Source organism: Bombina bombina, chromosome 4, assembly GCF_027579735.1.
Source record: "Bombina bombina isolate aBomBom1 chromosome 4, aBomBom1.pri, whole genome shotgun sequence".
Taxonomy (NCBI): Eukaryota; Metazoa; Chordata; class Amphibia; order Anura; family Bombinatoridae; genus Bombina; species Bombina bombina.
Genome location: NC_069502.1, coordinates 306,435,920 through 306,460,426, shown reverse-complemented (window position 1 = coordinate 306,460,426; position 24,507 = coordinate 306,435,920). Strand labels below are relative to the sequence as shown.

The following is a 24,507-nucleotide window of genomic DNA, read 5'->3' as shown; positions in this document are numbered from 1 at the left end:
CTGTACTCGATTGTGTGAAAGGAAGTAATGGCATGTCTGGCACACAGTGTTGGGGCAAGGGTCCATCTGACCACTGATAGCTGGTCTGCAAAGCATGGTCAGGGCAGGTATATCACCTACACTGCGCATTGGGTAAACCTGCTGACGCTGACAACCATGGAATGCGTGGCTCTGCAGAGTTGGTGACACCGCCACGACTTGCAGGCAGGCCTGCTGTCACCTCCTCTACTCCTCCTACTCCATCCTCTTCCATAACCTCCTCGGCTGAGTCCTCTTCTGCTGCTGCGTCTTGCTCCACATCTATGGCACCCCCCCAGCTCCCCAGGTACTATTCCACATCCCGGATACGGCAGTGTCACGCCTCTTGGGGTTGACTTGCCTGAAAGCAGAGAGTCACACCGGACCAGCACTCCTGTCCGCCCTGAACGCACAGGGGGATCAGTGGCTGACTCCGCACCAACTGGAGATCGGCAAAGTGGTTTCTGACAACGGAAGTAATTTGGTGGCGGCATTGAAATTGGGCAAGTTGACACATGTGCCGTGCATGGCACATGTGTGTAATCTGATCGTACAACGCTTTGTGCATGAGTACCCATGCTTACAGGATGTCCTGACGCAGGCCAGGAAGGTGTGTGGCCATTTCAGGTGTTCCTACACGGCCATGGCGCACTTTTCTGATATCCAGCGGCGAAACAACATGCCAGTGAGGCGCTTGATTTGCGACAGCCCGACACGTTGGAACTCAACACTCCTAATGTTCGACCGCCTGTTCCAACAAGAAAAAGCCGTTAACGAGTATTTGTATGACCGGGGTGCTAGGACAGCCTCTGTGGAGCTGGGAATTTTTTTGCCACGTTACTGGACGCTCATGCGCAATGCCTGTAGGCTCATGCGTCCTTTTGAGGAGGTGACAAACCTAGTCAGTCGCACCGAAGGCACCATCAGCAAAATCATACCATTTGTTTTCTTCCTGGAGCGTGCCCTGCGAAGAGTGCTGGATCAGGCCGTAGATGAGCGTGAAGAGGAGGAGGAAGAGTTGTGGTCACCATCACCACCAGAAACAACCTTATCAGCATTGCTTGCTGGACCTGCGGCAACAGTGGAAGAGGATTGTGAGGAAGAGAAGTCAGAGGAGGAATGTGGCTTTGAGGAGGAGGAGGAAGACCAACCACAACAGGCATCCCAGGTTGCTCGTTGTCACCTATCTGGTACCCGTGGTGTTGTACGTGGCTGGGGGGAAGAAGATACCTTCAGTGAGATCACTGAGGACGAGGAATGGGACATGAGTAGCTCGGCATCCAACCTTGTGCAAATGGAGTCTTTCTGAGGGACCCTCGTATAAAAAAGCTGAAGGAGAAGACCTGTACTGGGTGTCCACGCTACTAGACCCTCGGTAAAAAAAAAAAAGTATGCTTTACACAGCGTATAAGGGTGATGTCACAGCACAACGGGAATCTAACAGGGGAAGAGGTGAAAGTAATCCTCCGACTCCCATGACCACGCCGGCAAAGACAGGACGCTTTACAGACGTGTTGTTGATGGAGGACATGCAGAGCTTTTTAAGTCCTATGCATCGCCACAGCCCTTCGGGGTCCACCCTCAGAGAATGACTCAACCGACAGGTAGCAGACTACCTCGCCTTAACTGCAGATCTCAACACTCTGAGGAGCAATGAACCCCTTGACTACTGGGTGTGCAGGCTTGACCTGTGGCCTGAGCTATCCCAATTTGCGATAGAACTTCTGGCCTGCCCCGCTTCAAGTGTCCTGTCAGAAAGGACCTTTAGTGCAGCAGGAGGTATTGTCACTGAGAAGAGAAGTCGCCTAGGTCAAAAAAGTCTAGATTACCTCACCTTTATTAAGATGAATGAGGGATGGATTCCGAAGGGACTGACATTGGACGATACATTCGACTAAAAAAGGCCTGATGAGATGAGCTGCCTTGGGCTAAAAATGGTCCACACGCTGCTGTAGTTTATCTTCGAATGCCGGATGACTTGCGTGACTTATCCGCCACCAACTACGGTTCAAGCCACAATGTTTTAGGGCACTTTCTGCTTGGGAAGCAAACATCTGGCCGCTGCTACAGCGGCGGCTGCAACAATACCTAATTTTTCAAGCATGTGTACATGCCAAATTTTTCTGGCCTCTGGTGCTGCACTGTGGCTTCAAAAACCAAAACCAAAAAAAAAGGCACGTAACAGGTATTAAACTGATAGGAATAGCACTACTAACACACCACTTCTATCTGGTAACACATTAGATTGCACGCGCAGTGACCCAAATTTGAAGTAGGAGGACCGACCAAGCATCTTTTTCCAGTGGCGTCACTAGGGTTGGTGTCACCCGGTGCGGTAAGTCATGGTGTCACCCCCCCCCCCCCCAGAAAGCAGACACACACAAAAACACAGGCAAACACACATACAAACACTCAGACACACTTAAAAACATACTCAGATGCACACACAAACACTCGAAAACACACTCAGACACACACACAAAAACACTGAGACACACAAAAACTCAGACACACACATACAAAATATGTAAACTGCACTGCATTTTTTATGAAGCTCATGACTAGAGCTGCTCCCTGGCTCAGCAGAACATTAAATGAAAGATAAACAGAGCACTCTAAAATAAATCACTGAAGAAAAGGTTTAGGCGCGCAAACTATGAAAATTCTGCTCTCTGACTCTGTTCCAAGTCTATCAGTGCACAGCCCTGGGCCGCATGTCACTGAGCAGTGAGCACAGATAGGCAGGCAGGTTTAAGCTATCAGCGCAACTTTGCAAGCCCCACGGCACACCCACAACATTCATAGTGAAATTGGGCAGGGGAGGAACAAAGTACAAACAAGCAAAAGCAGCCGGGAAAACTATTTGTTAAAATTGCAGCACTGGCTCAAGGGGCAAAAAAATTGTGTGTCTACAACTTCTCCAGTCCCACTAATGTTCACAAATGCCAGCCTCTAATAAAATAATCTATGCATCTCAACATTGTATTTCTTTGAATTTCAATAAAATGTAAAAAAAAAAAAAAAAAAAAATTTTTTTTTTGGTGTCACCCCCTGGAGGGTGTCACCCAGGTGTGGCCCGCACCCCCCTAGTGATGCCACTGTCTTTTTCCATCTCCTGGTTCCTAAAATCCATGCCATATACACGTCCCCTGGTGCCCCAACTGCCTCTGGGAACCTTACCATGGGTCCCAGACTTGTAATTCTCTGTCTGGGAAATTATCTATCTATCAAATCTATCTATTTATCTATCTATCTATCAAATCTATCTATCTATTGTATCTATCAAATGTATATTGCATCTATTGATCTATCTATCTAATCTATGTATCTATCTATCAAATCTATCTATCGTGGCCGGACTGTTTTGTGAGAGCCACTTGTGTTTCGGCCAAATGTCTGTCGCCCAAATGTCCATCGGTTAAAAGTCCGGCCACGATTGCATGTGCAGTGCCCCAAATTTGAAGTAGTAGGACCGACCAAGCATCTTTTTCTATCTACCGGTTCCTAAAATCCATGCCATATACACGTCCCCTAATTGGGGGCGTAACAGGGATTAAACTGATCAGAATAGTACTACTTAACACACCACTCATATCTGGTGGCACAGTAGATTGCACACACAGTGCCGCAAATTTGAAGTAGGAGGACCGACCAAGCATCTTTTTCCATCTCCCGGTTCCTAAAATCCATGCCATATACACGTCCCCTGGTGCCGCAACTGCCTCTGGGAACCTTACCATGGGTCCCAGCCACACGTCTTGTAATTCTCTGTCTGGGAAATTATATATCTATCAAATCTATCTATTTATCTATCAAATCTATCGTATCTATCAAATGTATATTGCATCTATTGATCTATCTATCTATCTAATCTATGTATCTATCTATCTATCAAATCTATCTATCTCGTGGTTGTGCAAATGGACTGTTTGCGATTGTTTGCGGTGCGTTAAACGGGGAGTTTGGTCTGTCACTGTGAAGCGGGCGTAACCCTTACACTACCTGATCGATACAACATCATACCTGATGTTTTAAAGCACATTATTCCAAACAATTTAGGAATGTTAGGTGATTTATGCCCTTTATGGATTAAAACCAGACTCTGCATCAACTATGTAATTTTATGTTGGAGTTTTGCCATGGATCCCCCTCCGGCATGCCACAGTCCAGGTGTTAGTACCCTTGAAACAACTTTTCCATCACTATTGTGGTCAGAAAGAGTCCCTGTGGGTTTTAAAATTCGCCTGCCTATTGAAGTCAATGGCGGTTCGCCCGGTTCGCCCGTTCGCGAACAGTTGCGGACGTTCGTGTTCGCCGTTCGTGAACGGAAAATTTTCAGTTTGCGACATCACTAATGAACAGTACTAATAACTGTACTATACCTACATATCATATATGAACAGTACCTATGACTATATTATACATATAATCTGCCCTGGTGCTATTTAATTACATCTATGCTTGTGTTATATTTAGGCTCTGTCTCAGTATTCCTTTGACAATCTTAGCAGCCACCTATGCATGTTGTTGTCCTTGTTATATCTTACAACATATTGATTTAGCTCCTCTTGGTTTATATTACCAATAACCTTGCATCAGTGTGCTATTACCTTTTGGCACGATAAGAATTCTACCCATATAGGAGACGTTGAATCAGATTATCTATAGGATTGGTTAATACCACTTGTTGTTTTTAAGTGTTTGTCCCTATTTTAACTTTTTTCTCAATAAAATTTGATATTTTAACCGCTTGTTTTTCCCCCTTAGGGGGAAATTGTAGTGTTTTTTCTAGTGACATTTTTCTTAACAATATGGACATATAATTCCTAATTTGGCTAGTATAGAGAAGTTGAGTGCTTTTGTAGTTACACAACCTTCTGTTAGTTTCAACCTTCTTTTGCACATGTCAAAACATATTTATGTTGGAAGATTTCCTTCATGACTGCACTTGAAAAAACATTACCCATTATTACAAAATTTACAAGCCTTGCATGTGGGATTGTGACACCTTTAAATTCCCTTATAAAATAACAAAGAGCTCTGTCTCAATTCCCTTGTTCTTAGACAAGTGGGGAAGAACATATTTCCAATGGTTAAGCCTCTTCTGTAGGAGCAAGAACAACCTTCACTGACAAAATGTTGCAGTCTGATGATATACTCCAATGATGGAATGGTGTAAAAAAGCAGGGAATTTATTCTTAACAAAAAACTTTTGAATCAAGCAGCAGATATAAGTAAGTTTTATTAAACATAGAGTAATGTATGGCTCATCCTTAGAGGTTGTTTCCTCAGGCTTTAGAGGTGGTAGTCTGTGTTATCAAGTGTTAGTTACTGCATGTGTGAGGGGTTAGTGAATTTTGAATGTAAAGAGATATAGGATATGGGGTGGGTTAATGAATGTGGGTATGGAGTGTTGATGTATGTTGTGCGTGTAAAAAACAAACACTCTACACAAATGGCAAGCTGGGACATTCTGAGACCTGATACTGGAATCTGTAGTTATTTACTTACATTGATTGCACTAGGCAGAAGCTGAAAAGTTCATAGCACTGAAACTATCACAACCTTGTTAAATGTTTAACATGGAGATTTTAATGGCACCAGAAAAAGAGGCCAGGCACTAATAACTGCCTCTTTTTCCTTTGCAATTTTCTGGAAAAGATCATGTAAACTCTGGTAGTGATGCCATATTAGGCAGCTCTTATCATCAGCAGTTTGAAATAGCTGGATAAACGCATCTTTCTGTTTGATTGAGTCACCTGCACTTCAAATCATATCTTTACATCCTGGTTTGCTAGGAAATCCCAATAACAAGAGATGAGAAGCACTGGGCTATAGGAACGAGACACATGAATACATAGATTATTGAACTAATTAATTAATGTTTCAAAACATTTAGTACTTTATTACAGACAGCATATAATGTAATGTGGTTCATTAGATATAAAAAAAAAATATCACTTTTAAAATTATCTAAAATTAGTCCCATCATTTAAAACAATTTCAGAAAGCTCATACGCATGCTGTGAGCCTCTGTGGTTACCAAAATGAGATAGCATTGATTCTCGGTTTTATGTGTTTTCAGGTTTTTGAAATCCTTTCTTTTTGACACCACTTAGTAATCATTCCACGTTCTAAGCTGTTAAGTGAAAACCTACTGCTGAAGTGTAAAGTTTTATATCACTTAGCAAATAGAGGTTATGGAAAAACATAAAAAGCTAAAATATAGATGGCACATAAAAGTGACATTAAGTGGGTTAAAGGGGAAGTACTTGTAAATCAGCAGAGTTATCACACTACCTTGTATTTTGCATTGTTCCTTCTGGGAAAGTAGTATGTTTATTCCCAGTGATTGCTCCAAACCTTCTGCCTTCTCCTTTTTTGTAACACTGGCTGTAGCTCAGAATAGTGTTTCTAAATGTGTTAGATGTGATGGTATCTTCAGGACCTATGTGCTCCTGGGACATGCCAAGAATATGTTTTTCCTGTAGATGGGGCATAAATATATCATTTACTAAGTTTTATAAAGAGAGGTAGCTTAAAGTTTGTGTTTCTTGTGCTGTTACTTGTTTCAGATGAATAAATCCACTTTGTGAATCTTTTTCCTCTTAGGGACATTTTTTAATTAATTATTCCTTACTTTTGTTTCCTTGCAGATAACTTTGCTTTCTTTCCTAAGATATGGAGAGTCCACAACGTCATTCAATTACTAGTAGGAATATCACTCCTGGCCAGAAGGAGGAGACAAAGAGCACCACAGCAAATCTGTTAAGTGTCACTCCCCTACCCATAATCCCCAGTCATTCTCTGTCAATGGAGGAGGTGAAGTTTGGTGTCTGAAGAAATGAATTCCTTTTTTGGGCACTTTTTCCTGCAAGCAAGGATTTGGGTTTAGCTGAGTCCATGTCAATCTCTTCAGTAGAGTAGTGGTGGCAGTTGGCAGTTGTGAGGTAGTCCTTGCTTTGTTTCCTAACACATTGCTGCCCATGGTACAGAAAGCCAGATTGGTTACTCTGTTCTTTCTTTTTCTACAGGTCTCTGTAAGGAGTTAATGTCTTTTCGTGCCTTGTGAGCTGTCTTCCTGCCGGACAGCTAGACTGCAGGTAAGTGCTTTTGTCTTCTAGGTCTTGGAGACTTGCACTTCAGAAGAATGTCATATGCAGTAGATGGGGACATTTTTAAAATAAAATCCTTTATTTATACAAGATTTTCTTTGGCAGTGGGCAGGTACATTATGTATGTTGTGACTAGGGGTTAATCTTCCCTTTATTGGGACGTTTTTCCTCTTTGGGCTAATTTTGTTTAAATACTTTATTAGCATGTGTATGGCTTATGTTTTATACAGGGATTTATGTATAAACTTAAAATTTGGCAGTTGGTTTTCTTTGCTTGCTTAGCTATAACCAGCTGCAGCTACTTGCATCTTATGTTGTAGGCAGAGGAAAACATGCACCTTTTGCTTGCTGCATAGTTTCCTCTCTCTGCCGGTCATGTGACTTCTCTCTGCTGTCGGAAATTCACGGTGCAGCGTCATTGAATTTCAGTGTCGATCTACTATAGATCGTTTTAGAGACATCTGGCAGCCAAATTGTGGTATTAAAAATTCTTAAAGTGACAGTGTATTTACAAAATTTCTACAATTTGGGGAATTTTTTATTTAGTATTATGGACATGGACCAAGACTCTGTGTTTTTGACAAATGCTTGTTATGCCTAGAGGCACAAATTATTTTGCCTATGCAATTCTGTGCTGCATGCTTAGCTAGAACACTTCAATTTAAAGATAAATTGTTGCCCTCTGAGCCCAATGTCTCTCAGGATGATGCTGTTCAGGCAATGCCACAGCTTTCTCCTCAAACGTCCCAAGCCTCTACGGCGTAACATACAGTGCCCTGCAGTTCCTCTCAGCCGCCTGGAGGAGTTTATTTGCCAGTAGATTTTGCTGCACAGGTATCTTCTGAGGTATCTGTGGCATTATCTGCTTTTCCTATGCTGGGAAAATGCAAGAGGAAAATTAGACATTCAGATAATAAGGTTTTTGTTCCACCTACTGCTACGCAGGTTATCCTCCCTCATAAGTCTGATGAGGAGGATACGCCGGTAGCCTCTGAGGGTGAAATCTCAGATTTGTAGCAGGAAAAAGAAGGCGCCAATAGAATAATATCGCTACAGACCAAACATAGAGCAGGGTAATTAAGAATGGTACTCACAAGCGGAGCAGCACTGAATCGTGCCTTAACAAGCAGACCAGGACTTCAGCGTCCCCCGGAAGACCAACACAGGCAATACCCAATCGCCGATCAGGAACACACTACCAGCAACCAATCAAGAACCCGAAGTGATACCACACCTTCCTCTCGATACCTCCGGGGCTCTGCACGCTCATCGTTATTTCATATTCCCTAAAAACTATAGGTAGAAGTCTGTTTTTAGGGAATATGAAATAACGATTTTATATGCGATTGTTAAAGTATTAGCATTTATCAACTAACATATTTATTTGGATTTATGTATATGAATTGTATTTGACTTTTAAATTCCATGTATTATTAGTACATTATGATAGAGACTAACTTTTTAAGTTTTCAGATGTTAATATGAATATTGAGCCATAGATATTCTACCAGTCCCGGTGTTATTGGGGGTGTGTAGTAGGAGTTTCAATCTGATTGGATAAAGGAGGTATTTAAGCAGCAGGCTGTTTAGAGTTTGTATTATAGCCTGATGAAACGGCTCTGCGTAGCCGAGAAACGCGTTGCTTTGTTTTAAAAAACATTTTAATAAATTTGTTTTTATTTATCCTGCTGGAGTTCGATCTCCCCTTTATCCATTATTAACCTGCACTAAATACCGAGGAACCAGAGGTTGCTCCCGGCGTATTGTGGTCTGTTTTCTCCCCAGCTGAGCATGCAGAGCCCCGGAGATATCGAGAGGAAGGTGTGGTACCACTTCGGGTTCTTGATTGGTTGCTGGTAGTGTGTTCCTAATCGGCGATTGGGTATTGCCTGTGTTGGTCTTCCGGGCGACGCTGGAGTCCCGGTCTGCTTGTTAAGGCACGATTCAGTGCCGCTCCGCTTGTGAGTACCATTCTTAATTACCCTGCTCTATGTTTGGTTTGTAGCTATATTATTCTATTGGCGCCTTCTTTTTCCTGCTACAGATACTACTCGCCTCATCTCTAACCGGAAGAGCTGCCTTGCATCTAGACTTTGGAATCCATTTACTATCATCACTGTTTGTTTCCCGAGCGCACCTCCGTAGGAGGACTGTTACTCTGAATTGGTCTTAAATCTCAGATTTGGACAGTATTATTCCTTCATCTGATACTGAAGAAGTAAACTTCAGATTTAAGCTTGAACAACTTTGTGTACTGTTAAAGGAGGTATTGGCTACTTTGGACAAATCTGATACTTCTGTCGCTGTCAACCCTAAGAAGTCTAGTAAACTTAATAAATACTATGATGTTCCTTCCTCTGTGGAAGTTTTTCCTGTCCCAGATTGTGTGACTGAGATTATTTCACAGGAATAGGAGAAGCCAGGGATTCCTTTCACCCTGTCTCCTGTATTTAAAAAGATGTTTCCTGTTTCTGACTCCATTAAAGATTCTTGGTGCATGGTGCCTAAAGTAGAAGGGGCTATTTCTACTCTGGCTAAGAGAACTACGGTCCCTATAGATAGAGGATAGCTGCTCCTCTAAGGATCCCATGGACAAAAAGCTGGAAGCTTATTTGAAGAAGATGTATGTTCATCAAGGTCTTCAATGCCAACCTGCAGTTTGTATTTCCACAGTAGCAAGTGCGGCATCTTATTGGTACAACGCATTGTCTGAACCAATTTTAGTAGACACTCTGTTGGAGGAGATGCAAGATAGGATTAAGGCTCTCAAACTAGCCAATTCCTTTATTTCTGATGCTAACATGCAAGTTATTAGATTGGGAGCCAAGATGTCTGGCTTCACTGTCCTAACCCACAGTGCATTGTGGCTAAAATCTTGGTCAGCTGATGTTACCTCTATGCCCAAGCTTCTAGCGCTTCCTTACAAGGGGAAGACCTTGTTCAGACCTGGTCTGGCAGAAATAATTTCTGATTTTATGGGTGGAAAGGGTCTTTCTACCACAAGACAAGAAGAACAAGAAGAACAGACTCAAAGGACGTCAAAGTAATTTTCGTTCCTTTTGTAACTTCAAAGGTCAAAAGTCTTCCTCTCCCTCTTCCAAGTAATAGCAGTCCAAGTCTTCTTGGAAGCCCAATTAGTTTTGGAATAAGGGGAAGCAATCAAAGAAACCCTCAGCTGAGTCTAAGTCAGCATGAAGGGTTGGCCCCCGGTCTGGGTTTGGATCAAGTGGGGGGGCAGACTTGCCCTGTTTTGTCAAGCATGGAGACAAGATGTCCCAGATCCTTGGGCTGTGGACATAGTATCTCAGGGTTACAAAATAGAATTCAAAACTTTCCCTCCCAGGGCAGATTCCACCTCTCAAGATTATCTGCAGACCAGATAAAAAGAGAGGCATTCTTGAACTGTGTTCAGGACCTTTCCTCTCTGGGAGTGATTGTTCCAGTTCCAGTTAGGGAACAATATCTAGGAGTTTATTCAAATCTGTTTGTGGTTCCCCAAAAAGAGGGAACTTTTCAAACCTTTTAGACCTAAAGTGCCTCTACAAGTTTCTCAGGGTACCGTCCTTCAAAATGGAAAAGCATTTGTTCCATTCTTCCTTTAGTCCAAGAGGGTCAGTTCATGATGACCATAGACCTGAAGGGTGCATATCTTCATTTTCCCATCCACAGGGACCATCATGAATTCCTGAGATTCCCCTTTCTAGACAAACACTTTCAGTTTGTGGCTCTTCCATTTGGCCTTGCCACAGCTCCCAATTTTCTCAAAGGTTCTGGGGGCTCTCTTGGCAGTGATCAGATCTCGGGGAATTGCAGTGGTGCCATACCTGGACGACATATTGATTCAGGCACCATCTTTTCAACAAGCATACAGAGATGCTTTTTGTCTTTTCTACGTTCCCACGGTTGGAAAGTGATTCTGGAAAAAAGTTCCCTTGTTCCAGCTACAAGGGTGGTTTTCTTAGGAACCATAATAGATTCCCTATCTATGAAAAGTTTTCTGACTGAGGTCAGAAAATCCAAAATTCTCTGCTCTTGCCTCTCTCTTCAGTCTATTGTTCGGCCATCAGTGGCTCAATGTAATGGAGGTAATTGGTCTGATGGTCGATTACATGGACATCATTCCCTTTGCTCGATTCCATTTGAGAGCTCTGCAATTATGCATGCTCGGGAGACTAGAACGCCAGCCTACTAGGCTGTGGAGCAGTCTGGGACTCGTTAAAGGCGCAGGGACTATGGACTCGGGAGGAGTCTGCTCTCCCCATAAACATCTTGGAGTTGAGAGCTATTTACAATGCTTTGATGGCTTGGCCTCAATTGTCCTTAGCCTGGTTTATCAGGTTTCAGTCGGACAACATCACCTCATTGGCTTACATCAACCACCAGGGAGGAACTCGGAGTTCCTTAGCCATGAAGGAGGTGGCATGGATTATTCAGTGGGTGGAAGCTCACAATTGTTGTCTATCTGCCATCCACATTCCTGGAGTGGACAACTGAGAAGCGGATTTCCTGAGCAGACAGACATTTCATCCCGGGGAGTGGGCTCTTCATCCGGAGGTGTTCTCCAGGTTAACCCTCAAATGGTGGGTGCTGGAGTTGGATCTGATGGCGTCTCGGCAGAACACCAAGCTTCCAAGGTACGGTTCAAGGTCAAGAGATCCTCAGGCAGCTCTGATAGATGCTCTAGCGGTTCCTTGGGATTTCGATCTAGCATACCTGTTTCCTCCATTTGCGCTCCTTCCACGAGTTATTGCTCGTATCAAACAAGAGAGAGCAGCAGTAATTCTAATAGCGAGCATGGTCTCGCAGGATCTGGTATGCAGACCTAGTGATGATGTCTTCTCTGCCGCCTTGGAGGTTTCCTCTGAGGAAGGACCTTTTAACTCAGGGTTCATTCCTCCATCCAAATCTCGTTTCTCTGAAGCTGACTGCTTAGAGATTGAACGCTTAGTTCTGTCTAAGTGTAGATTTTCTGATTCGGTCATTGAGACCATGATCCAGGCTCACAAGCCTGTAACTCGAAAAATTTACCATTATTATTATTATTATTTTATTTATTATCAGTTATTTGTAGAGCACCAACAGATTCTGCAGTGCTAGGTATGGTGTCAATACCTTTATTGGTGTGAATCTAAGGGTTACTCTTGGAGTAGGGTCAGGATTCCTAGAATTTTGTCTTTTCTCCAGGAAGGTCTGGAGAAAGGGTTATCATTCAGTTCTCTGAAAGGTCAGATTTCTGCATTAGCTATTTTGTTACACAAGCATCTGGCGGATGTGCAAGATGTTCAATCTTTTTGACAGGCCCTGGTCAGAATCAGGCCTGTGTTTAAACCTCTTGCTCCTCCTTGGAGCCTTAATTTTGTTCTTAAAATTTAGCAGCAGGCTCCATTTGAGCCAATGCATTCCATAGATATAAAGTTGCTATCTTGAAAGGTTTTGTTTCTTATTGCTATCTCTTCTGCTCAGGGATTTTCGGAACTCTCAGCTTTGCAGTGTGATTCATCTTACCTTATCTCTCATGCAGATAAGGCGGTTCATTGTACTAAATTGGGGTTTCTTCCTAAAATGGTTTCGGATAGAAATATTAATCAGGAAATTATTGTTCCTTCTCTCTGTCCCAATCCTTCTTCTCATAAAGAAAGTCTGTTGCACAACTTGGATGTTGTGCATGCTCTAAAATACTACCTACAGGCAACTAAGGATTTTCGCCAGTCTTCTGCCCTGTTTGTTTGTATACATTCCTACCAGGAGGGGGCAAAGTTTCCCAAACCTCAAATGTCTATAAAACACCTCCAAGTTAGTGAAGTGTATAAGGAGTAAAAGCATAAAAAAGAGGAACAGGATATATAATGTGCTTTATACAAAAAAATCATAACCCCAAAAAATGGGTGGGTCTTGTGGACTCCCTCCACCATGAAAGAAATTAATTTATCAGGTAAGTTCTTACATATATTATGTTTTCTTTCATATAGGTGGTGAGAGTCAACAAGTTAGTTACTGATATAATACCCAAGATGTGGAAGTCCACATGTACCTATAGAGGGAGGGATAAAATAAAAACAGCTATTTCCGCTGAGAAATTAAATTAAAAAAATTATTGTTTTCTTAAAAAAAAATCAAAAAAACTTAAATCATAGGCACTAGAATTAAACTGAGGCAGCTGTCTGAATAACCTTTCTACCAAAAGCTGCTTTCGAAGAAGCAAAAACATAAAAATGGTAAAATTTAGTAAATGTATGCAAAGAAGACCAAGTGACTGCTCTGCAGATTTGATCAACTGAAGCTTCATTCTTGAAAGCCCAAGATGTGGCAACTGATCTTGTAGAATGAGCTGTTATTCTCTGAGGCCTCCAAATAAGCTTTGTGGATCAGAAGTTTCAACCAAGATGCCAAAGAAATGGCAGAGGCTTTCTGATTTTTCTGCAACCAGAAAAATAACAAATAGACTAAAAGTCTTTCTGAAAACTTTAGTAGCCTCAACATAATATTTCAAAGCTCCTTTCAAGAGTTTTCTTAGGAGTAGGACACAAGGAAGGATCAATATTTTGCCTATTGATGTTGTTAGAATTCACAACTTTAGGCAAAAATTTAAATGAAGTCTGCAAAACAGATTTATCTTGATGGAAAATCAGATAAGGAGACTCGCAAGAGAGAGCAGACAATTCAGAAACTCTTCTAGCAGAAGAGATAGCCAAGAGAAATAACACTTCCAAGAAAGTAGTAGTTTTCCAAAGAATGCATAGGCTCAAAAGAAGGAGCCTGCAAAATCTTAAATACCAAATTTAGGGGGGTGGAGCCAGCTTAAGGAGAGATCGGTTGTACTATGCCAGAGCTCCCAGTCTAAAATCCCCTATTTTGCCCTTTGAATACTCCTTACCTAGCTAATCCCCTCTCACCTACCCCCTATCAGTTTCCCCCATTGTGCTGCACTAATACCGGTCAAATCGGATGCAAGTAAGAGCGGAGCAGGATAGCCTTTCAGCTAAGAGCTTGGAAGTCCCACCACGTGATTGAGGCCTCAGGTGGATTTGAGAGCTGTGTGTCGGATAAACTCTCTGACCGTGCGGGAGAAGATAAGCCTTGCACCTTAACAGCAACTGTGTTAGCCACATGCATCAGAGAAAAGGCCCTCCAGCTGCCTCCCGGTGAGCACCTCTTAGCGCACGCCGCAATTTTCTCCACATAGCAACCTCCAGCAGGCCCTCTGAAAGTAGTGGCTACATCCTCCACACAACGCTGGGGCACGGCTCTGCTGACCGAACATCCTGGGCTGAAAAACACTAAAAACAAATACCTGCTGAGTGTCAAAGGAGCAGCAGTAATCCCACACAGTGAGTAAAATTGCAAGCTCTCCACCTTTAACTACGCAAGGCTTATCAGACCTAAAAAAGGAAAAAAGAGAAGACACAAAAAAAAAACCTTTTCTCATAAATATTGCCCATCACAGGCTGTAGAAGTGACTCCTAGCTCCTCTTCGGACCTGTTGGATAAGTATTCAACAAACTTTTGCTGTTATATGTTCTGATTCCCGTTGGGAATATGTTTCTCATGTTATTGTTCATACTTCACATGTGTTCTTTGGTTGTATTTTAATATTCTTTGAATGTCTATACTAATTCCTTTCCCATTTTTGAGGGAACTTGACTGGAGCTCCTAGATGGCTAGTGCTTCCTCATTTGAGGGACTAGCTGACGGGGCTAAGGTTATAAGCGGCCCACCAGGAATTTGCCTTGTATGCCCTATGGTCAGTCCGGGCCTGTCGGACATGATCCCTTTTTCATATGAGACCTCTACAGCTTTGCATGCTGCACCAATGGTACAGGGATTATACTAAGATATCACAACTGATATACTTAAATCCCAACACTCAACTCTCTCTGAATTGATGGTTAAACCATCACCATATTGTTCAAGGGGCCTCCTTTGTTCATCCTACCTGGACTGTGATCAAAACAGATGCAAGTCTCACATCTTGGGGAGCTGTTTGGGGGTCTCTGACAGCACAAGGAGTTTGGAATCCTTGAGAGGTGAGGTTACCAATCAATATCTTAAAACTCCATGCTATTTTCAGAGCTCTTCAGGCTTGGCCTCTATTAAAGAGAGAATCGTATATTCAGTTTCAAACAGACAATGTCACAACAGTGGCATATGTCAATCATCAAGGGAGGACTCGCAGTCCCCTAGCAATGAAAGAAGTATTTCTGTTTATTTTTTGCATAATTGCACATAAAGAAAATAACCTGGGGACTTATTGTAAATTGATCATCTAGACTTAAAGATAGCCAGAAGTTTATCTTGTTCCAGAATTGCTTAATTATCAGACATCTCCAGAAACAGTGCATAATATCTGCATTCAAGTTACCGCATTTCAAATAAGTATTATTACCAGTTGGGTACCATTTGCAGGCGTAACATATATCATATTAAGAAGTTTGAAATTATGCTAGTTGTTTTTTGCACTGCTCTAAAACTACCCTCAATCTCTTCAGAGGTAATAAGAGGAAAGTTTATTTTCCATTTCTCTAGTAGCACCTCTAGGCGTGTCTGACCAGCCTTTTTAATTAACAGATTATACATAAAAGAAATTGACATATTACCCTGTTTGTAAATGTTAATTGCTGAATTAATATCTCCTAACTTCCAGTCAGTTTTATTATCCTGCCATAAATTTCCATACATATGTCTCAATTGTAAATAAGCAAAAAAGCTATGTTTATGTATCCCATATTCTTTCTGCAGATCCACAAATGACTTCGCCATATCTAACGTGTTATCCCTAATTTGAATCACGTCTTGGAATCCTTTGTTAGACCAATCCTTAAAGATTCTAGAGGAGATTCCGGTCGGAAAGTTAGGATTGCCACAAATTGGAAGATATTTAGAAGATTTCCAATTAATTTTTAATTTGTTGCATAATTTGTGCCATGCCAAAATGGGATTCGACAATTTATCTAGAGCTCTTTTTTCATTGGCATAGAGATTACATTTACCATTACTATTTTTCTTGGGAATCCGATCAAAATCGTCACTCACTAGCTGTTTAAATATTTCAATGTGTGCATTATTGGTTAAATGGGGCACGAAGTTAGATTTATTTCTAAAATTCGTGTGTATATATCTTTCACACAATTGATCTGCCAGAGAATCTGGTTCGAAAATGGGGACTTTTTGTTGATTAAGTCTCGTATCCATGATATCTGTCAGAATTGGCATTTGTGTGTCATCTTTGAGTAGTTTTTCTTCAAAGTATTTCTGCATCGATAACTTTTGGGTAAAACTATTCAAATCAACAAAAAGTGAGAACATATTATGTTTATTGGTAGGGTTAAAGGAAAGTCATTTGCCGAGGACTCATCATCAGTTAGAACATGAGATGAAAGATTAAAAATGCCTTTACTTAATGCCTGTAGTCTTGTCTTTTTGAGGGTTGTACTACGTCCTCTACACCCTTGTTGCCGTGGGGCCTTTTCCCTTTGTGAGACAGTGTCAGAGAGACTACAGGCTCCAAGTAACTGGCTATTGTTTTTTGTTTCCAAGACTGTTGAAAAAATGCTGTGCAGAATTCATATTGGCATTAGAGGGCCCTAGGTTGGGATTAAGAGACATATTATTTTCATTACACTGCATACTAGTGTCATTAGATACTCCAGATCTATTGTAGTTGTTAAAATTATCTGGAGGTGGGGTATCATAAGATCGATCATATTGGTGAAAGGATCTATTAGTATTAGATGAAGCCCCAAGATAAGAGGAACCTTCATGTGTTTTATATGAAGTCCTGGGCCAATGATTGTTACTATTGGACTTTGGGTACTGTTTAGGAGTCCAGGTTCTCTGATGGTAGTGCCACACATCATGGTCCCTCCTTGCTGAATACTCATAATGATTCTGTTGGTATCTCCATGCATACCCATTGGTATGGTGTTGGGACCTATCACCAGCCCACCCAGTCTGCCTAGACTGACTATGATTGTAGCCGTTATGATATTGATAATTCTTATATATATTGGTATTTTTATTTTTGTGGTGATTTACTACAGTCCACTCATTCGTGGAATCACTAAAGGACCCTTCATTAGGTGTCAAAGGATAGGTGGTAATTAGTTGATTATCATGTACTATAAGGGAAGATTTATGTACATCTTTCTTTTTGTTATATGTATGAATTTTCCCTTTAAGATAGTCTTCCTCATCTCTAGCTATCTTACGATTTTTATTTTCCATTAAATCTTTTTTAAAGGCATCCGTTTTTTGTAACACCGTACTATTGAGTTCTTCATATAATTTCAAAGTTTTGAATTTATCCAAACTATTTTGTATAGTGTCAATTTCTTTAGAAGTTTTTTCTACTAATTCCTTTCTATGAGCAATCAAAATTCTCATGAATGAGCTTGGTCTTCCTTAAAGGAACAGTTCTTAAAAAAAAAACCTGTGGTACCTGTTTTTTATCAATGTATTTTTGCAACATTTCTGCATCAAGCCAATGGCCTCTAGTTAACAAGGTCTGTCGGACCTGATCCGACAGTGCGGATCAGGTCCGACAGATCTCGCTGAATACGGAGAGCAATACGCTTGCCGTATTCAGCATTGCAACAGCAGCTCACAAGAGCTGCTGGTGCAACGCCGCCCCCTGCAGACTCGCCGCCAGCAGGGGGTGTCAATCAACCCGATCGGGTTGATTTCCGGCGATGTCTGTCCGCCTGCTCAGAGTAGGCAGACAGGTTATGGAGCAGCAGTCTTTGTGACCGCTGCTTTATAACTGCTGTTTCTGGCGAACCTGCAGGCTTGCCAGAAACACGGGGCATCAAGCTCCATTCGGAGCTTGATACATATGCCCCAGTGTCTACATTCAACATTAATTGCCTCCTCTAGTTTGGCAAACAGTGCATGGATGAATTCTCTTCATTAGATGTAGTACTCGTGAGTCCACTAGAAGAGACTAATAGCAGTCTCTTATTAGTGCTCTAAATAACTACTACTAATAAATACTGGCGACAGCCTATATAATAATTTTATAAAAGATAAATATACAAAATCTAATTAAAATTACCAACATGTTAGATAGCTCACACTCCTGCCCCACTGACAGGGACAATAAATGTAATAATATATAATAGTGAAACTGCAAAAAAAAAAAAGATGGCTATAGTAACTAAGTAAGTGCAATATGTAGACAGATATATAGTGCAACTATTAAATTTGTACCATACAATAATAATAAAATAGTGAACAATTCAGATCAAAATAGAGTGGACTAAGAAATAGTATACCAATGAGAAATTGACTAGTAAGGCATAACACAATTGCTAACTTAAAATATTGTAATGTGTCGACCAACCGATAATCATCTAACCCCAATAGAGGAAAAATAGCAGTGGCCTGTTACAATAAACACCAAAAATAGAATTTAGGCAATACAATTACTATTAGGCACAATGATAAAATAGATGGCATTAACACAGCAGCAAACCTTGAGGCCGTAGCCAAAAAGAAGTCAGTCAATCAGCAATGTGAGATATATACACTATATATATATATATATATATATATATATATATATATATATATATATATATATATGCTAAAATTAGATTTATCAGCAATGTGAGATATATACACTATATATATATATATATATATGTATATATATATATATATATATATATATATATATATATATATATATATATATATATATATATATATATATATATGCTAAAATTAGTTATAAGCAATGTGAGAATTAAATTAAAGGGGCCTGTTTTTTGCACTCGAAGTTGGTAAAAAACTGTGTGTATTCACATGGACTTGTGGTCTTTAAGAATTGTGTGTGTATATACTGTATATATACAGTATATATATATACACTATATATATATATATATATATATATATATATATATATATACAGGGAGTGCAGAATTATTAGGCAAATGAGTATTTTGACCACATCATCCTCTTTATGCATGTTGTCTTACTCCAAGCTGTATAGGCTCGAAAGCCTACTACCAATTAAGCATATTAGGTGATGTGCATCTCTGTAATGAGAAGGGGTGTGGTCTAATGACATCAACACCCTATATCAGGTGTGCATAATTATTAGGCAACTTCCTTTCCTTTGGCAAAATGGGTCAAAAGAAGGACTTGACAGGCTCAGAAAAGTAAAAAATAGTGAGATATCTTGCAGAGGGATGCAGCACTCTTAAAATTGCAAAGCTTCTGAAGCGTGATCATCGAACAATCAAGCATTTCATTCAAAATAGTCAACAGGGTCGCAAGAAGAGTGTGGAAAAACCAAGGCGCAAAATAACTGCCCATGAACTGAGAAAAGTCAAGCGTGCAGCTGCCAAGATGCCACTTGCCACCAGTTTGGCCATATTTCAGAGCTGCAACATCACTGGAGTGCCCAAAAGCACAAGGTGTGCAATACTCAGAGACATGGCCAAGGTAAGAAAGGATGAAAGATGACCACCACTGAACAAGACACACAAGCTGAAACGGCAAGACTGGGCCAAGAAATATCTCAAGACTGATTTTTCTAAGGTTTTTGGACTGATGAAATTAGAGTGAGTCTTGATGGGCCAGATGGATGGGCCCGTGGCTGGATTGGTAAAGGGCAGAGAGCTCCAGTCCGACTCAGACGCCAGCAAGGTGGAGGTGGAGTACTGGTTTGGGCTGGTATCATCAAAGATGAGCTTGTGGGGCCTTTTCGGGTTGAGGATGGAGTCAATCTCAACTCCCAGTCCTACTGCCAGTTTCTGGAAGACACCTTCTTCAAGCAGTGGTACAGGAAGAAGTCTGCATCCTTCAAGAAAAACATGATTTTCATTCAGGACAATGCTCCATCACACGCGTCCAAGTACTCCACAGCGTGGCCGGCAAGAAAGGGTATAAAAGAAGAAAATCTAATGACATGGCCTCCTTGTTCACCTGATCTGAACCCCATTGAGAACCAGTGGTCCATCATCAAATGTGAGATTTACAAGGAGGGAAAACAGTACACCTCTCTGAACAGTGTCTGGGAGGCTGTGGTTGCTGCTGCACGCAATGTTGATGGTGAACAGATCAAAACACTGACAGAATCCATGGATGGCAGGCTTTTGAGTGTCCTTGCAAAGAAAGGTGGCTATATTGGTCACTGATTTATTTTTGTTTTGTTTTTGAATGTCAGAAATGTATATTTGCGAATGTTGAGATGTTATATTGGTTTCACTGGTAAAAATAAATAATTGAAATGGGTATATATTTGTTTTTTGTTAAGTTGCCTAATAATTATGCACAGTAATAGTCACCTGCACGCACAGATATCCCCCTAAAATAGCTATAACTAAAAACAAACTAAAAACTACTTCCAAAACTATTCAGCTTTGATATTAATGAGTTTTTTGGCTTCATTGAGAACATGGTTGTTGTTCAATAATATAATTAATCCTCAAAAATACAACTTGCCTAATAATTCTGCACTCCCTGTATATATATATATATATATATATATATATATATATATATATATATATATATATATATATATATATATATTTACACATATATACACATATATACACACACATATACTTTTCCAGCAAAATATTCTCACACCCCAGGTTTCAGGGTTATAATCCCCATATAACAACATTTACTGTCTGCCAGCTTTATTTCATTATGCTGTAAAATGTGTGTGAGTTCCCTTTAGATGAAACTCTACCTCTTTGTGAATAGCTTAGAATGCGATATTCAGCTTCTACTCCAAATATGACAGATGTTTTATAGGAAGACATGAGGCCTCACTTTTGTTTTTGGCAGTTTATATTTTAAAGCAGGAATATTTTATGTTAGGATATTTTTATAAACGTGCTTAAAGTAAAACTGGTGTAAAAAGACTGAAATATTTTTTCAAAATCTAGAAATATTTAATAATATAATCTGTAATAAAATGTTAGTTTTATATATTTAAATGTGCAATTAAATGTGAATGCATGAAAATCTTAAGCTGATGATTTTTAGACACAAGAAGATTAAATGCATTTTACTAAACTATAAAAAAACTGGGAGCCATGTTGCACTTTAGAATTGGGGGGACGGACGCATTTTGGAACTTTGCCCTGGGAGCTGAGTTCCCTAGAAACGGCCCAGAGCCGGTGTCACAAAAAATAAACTGACATATCACAAACTGCTTGATAAGAGAGGCCCAAGAGATTCCTTGACAGAATCAATCAAAACACTATTCAGTCCCTGCACCAGAAACTGCTGGTCCGTAAATAACCAAATGCTTGATAGATTCCTTTACTTCATTTATACCTGCGCAAATTATACTTAAAATGGTTTTACCAACTTATAAAAAAAATATTATACCAAAATGACTTAAATACCAGAAAATAAATAGATGGTTCTCATGCCTCATTACTACATATTTTTAATAAATGGAAATTTACTTTTATTGGATATTTCTTCAATTATAAACTGTAATTGAGTAGAAAGGGCAGCACTCTAGCAATCGTTGTAGGTAAAAACAAAAGATACTTTATTCTGACAGTTAAAAACTTACACAGCACGATGCAAACATTTACAAATGGAGGAGGAGGCGGAGTCCTGACATGTTTCGTGCCATGCGGCACTTAATCATAGGATGACTCCACACCTGAGTAGCACACCTTTTAAAGGTAACTATAGCCAATCCGAACACTGATAACACAGCGTTCCCTTGGAAACAGATTGTAAACAACAAAAAATACATATATATGCACTACACAGATGTAAAAAATGAGTAAACATAAACATATTAAAATCAAAATTTGTATAAAGCAAAAAAACATTCTTTACAAATAATTATATTGCTACACATTTTGAAAGTTGGCCCCAACATTTACTAAGACATTTGATATTGTTATTAATTGTTTTTATTGTTTACTACCATGTCATGGCAACCCATAAATAATGGTATTTACTGTGTGTAACAGTGAAAAAATTAAAAAATTAAAAATCTTTCACAAAGAAATATCAATTCATATATTCACTCAAATATGTAAAAATTAAACATATTAATGTGGATGCGATGATAATGATATATAACAATTCAAACAATAATTTCATAAATCTACATGGAGACTAAATTGGTGATATCCCTTGTAAAGAAGAATACACTAAAAAAAAATGTGTATGTATATCTCAATGTGTTCACTCAAATGTTAACAATGTAAACCTGTTTACTGTATAAAACCACTAATTGTAACATAGTAACATAGTAGATGAGGTTGAAAAAAGACCGAAGTCCATCGAGTTCAACCTATACAAATCTATATTATATACAAAAAGCTCCAGTTAAGCTTAAATAATCCCACTAAAAGGTGACCCATTTAATACTAGCAATCATATCCATGAATTTATTTATAGACAGAAATGTATCCAAATAATTTTTAAATGTATCTAGGGTATTGGCATTCACTACCTCCTTTGGTAATGAGTTCCACAATTTTATTGCTCTTAGAGTGAAAAAATGTTTCTGTTGCAGGAGATTAAATCTCCTTTCCTCCAACCTTAAATTGTGACCTCTGGTCACAAACAATTTTCTTGGAATAAACAGAGCTTCTGCCATATCTGTATATGGGCCTTGAATATATTTATATAAAGTAATCATGTCACCTCTTAAGTGCCTTTTTTCTAAGGAAAACAGACCCTGTTTGGCTAGCCTCTCCTCATAGGTTAAATTCTCCAATCCCCTTATTAGCTTTGTGGCCCTTCTCTGAACTTTTTCTAGTTCTGTAATATCTTATTTTGCGATTGGTCCCCAGAACTGCACTCCATACTCAAGGTGAGGTCTTACCAGGGATTTATATAATGACAGAATTATGCTTTCCTCCCTTGAGTCAATGCCTTTTTTAATACATGCTAGTATCTTATTAGCCTTTGAAGCTGCTGCCCTGCATTGTGCACCCATCTTTAGCTTGTTATCTATTACTACCCCCAAACCCCTTTCCTCCTGTGTTTGGCTAAGTCTTGTCCCATTTAAATAATATGTTGCCTGCTTATTTTTACTTCCAAAATGTAGAACCTTGCATTTTCCCGTATTAAATCTAATTTTCCATTTACCTGCCCATACTAATTTTTGCAGGTCCCTTTGTAACGAAAGTTCATCCTGCTCTGACCTAATGACCTTAACTTAGTATCAACTGCAAAAATAGAGATGTCGCTATTTAATCGTAGCTCCAAGTCATTTATAAAAATATTAAAAAGAATAGGGCCCAGCACTGATCCCTGGGGTACTCTACTGATTGCCTTTGTCCATTTACTACTACTTTTTGCACCCTATCTTTTAACCAGTTATTTATCCACAAACTAACATTTTCAACTATTCCCAGTCCCTTAATTTTGTGCATTAATCTCTCATGTGGCACTGTATCAAACGCATTTGCAAATTCTAAGTATATCATATCAACTGATTCCCCTTTATCTATATTTTTACTTACTTCCTCATAGAATCTAATTAGATTAGTTTGACAAGAAAAGAAAGAGAGCGCAACCCACTCTAAGGGTAAAAATGTTTTAATATAACACGCAATGCAAGAAGTGCTAGTAATGCACGTACAGAATATAAAATCAAACAGGCACAATCATATCACCACAGTCCGGTTTGTCAGTATCAGCGTGTGTCTCGATGTTTCAGCAGTCCGTGATCACCTTCCTACACTCTCCGGAAAAGTTTCAGGGTCTCACGGTACTAGCAGGACCGTAGCTGAATCAGGCAGTTTCTGACTGTGGTAGATTGAAGTGCGTATACCTCTATGCATTTTGTCAAGCTCCGGCTTAACTTTCTCAAGAGGATATATTAAATTCCAAAAGTCTGTGGTTTTTAAATGTTCAAGGAAAAGCGCGCCCCTAGCATCTCAACTTCTCATTGGGCTGACGCTTCCCTTTGTGATTGGCTTAATGTCCAGACAACTCCCATATAAAATGGACCAATAGGAGCAGTCCATTCACGTCACTAGAAAAATAGGAAAAAACAACACAACGAACAACTTAAAAAGGAAATTACTCACAGCTTAACCAATGCAAGAGTGCATATACATATAAAGAAAATACTCGAATAGGTATAATGCAAATACTTATAAAATATCTGATCTTAAATTTTTTAAGTACAAGGAAAAAGAACAACATTAACTTGGCAAAATGGGTCAAAAGAAGGACTTGACAGGCTCAGAAAAGTAAAAAATAGTGAGATATCTTGCAGAGGGATGCAGCACTCTTAAAATTGCAAAGCTTCTGAAGCGTGATCATCGAACAATCAAGCGTTTCATTCAAAATAGTCAACAGGGTCGCAAGAAGAGTGTGGAAAAACCAAGGCGCAAAATAACTGCCCATGAACTGAGAAAAGTCAAGCGTG

The 24,507-nt window shown here is 39.8% G+C and overlaps 1 protein-coding gene across 1 annotated transcript in view; it reads right to left on the bottom strand.

Moving 5' to 3' along the window:
- The window catches only part of LOC128657351 (guanylate cyclase soluble subunit beta-2-like), a 197,775-nt gene extending 181,387 nt beyond the window's left edge, over positions 1 to 16,388 (bottom strand). Inside the window, exons 1-2 of the mRNA XM_053711665.1 lie at positions 16,258 to 16,388; positions 14,425 to 14,512 (exon numbers count right to left, since the gene is read on the bottom strand). Coding sequence (XP_053567640.1) covers positions 14,425 to 14,512; positions 16,258 to 16,388 — 219 coding nt within the window. The remainder of the gene's footprint in view (positions 1 to 14,424; positions 14,513 to 16,257) is intronic.
- Between the last annotated feature and the right edge of the window lie 8,119 nt (positions 16,389 to 24,507).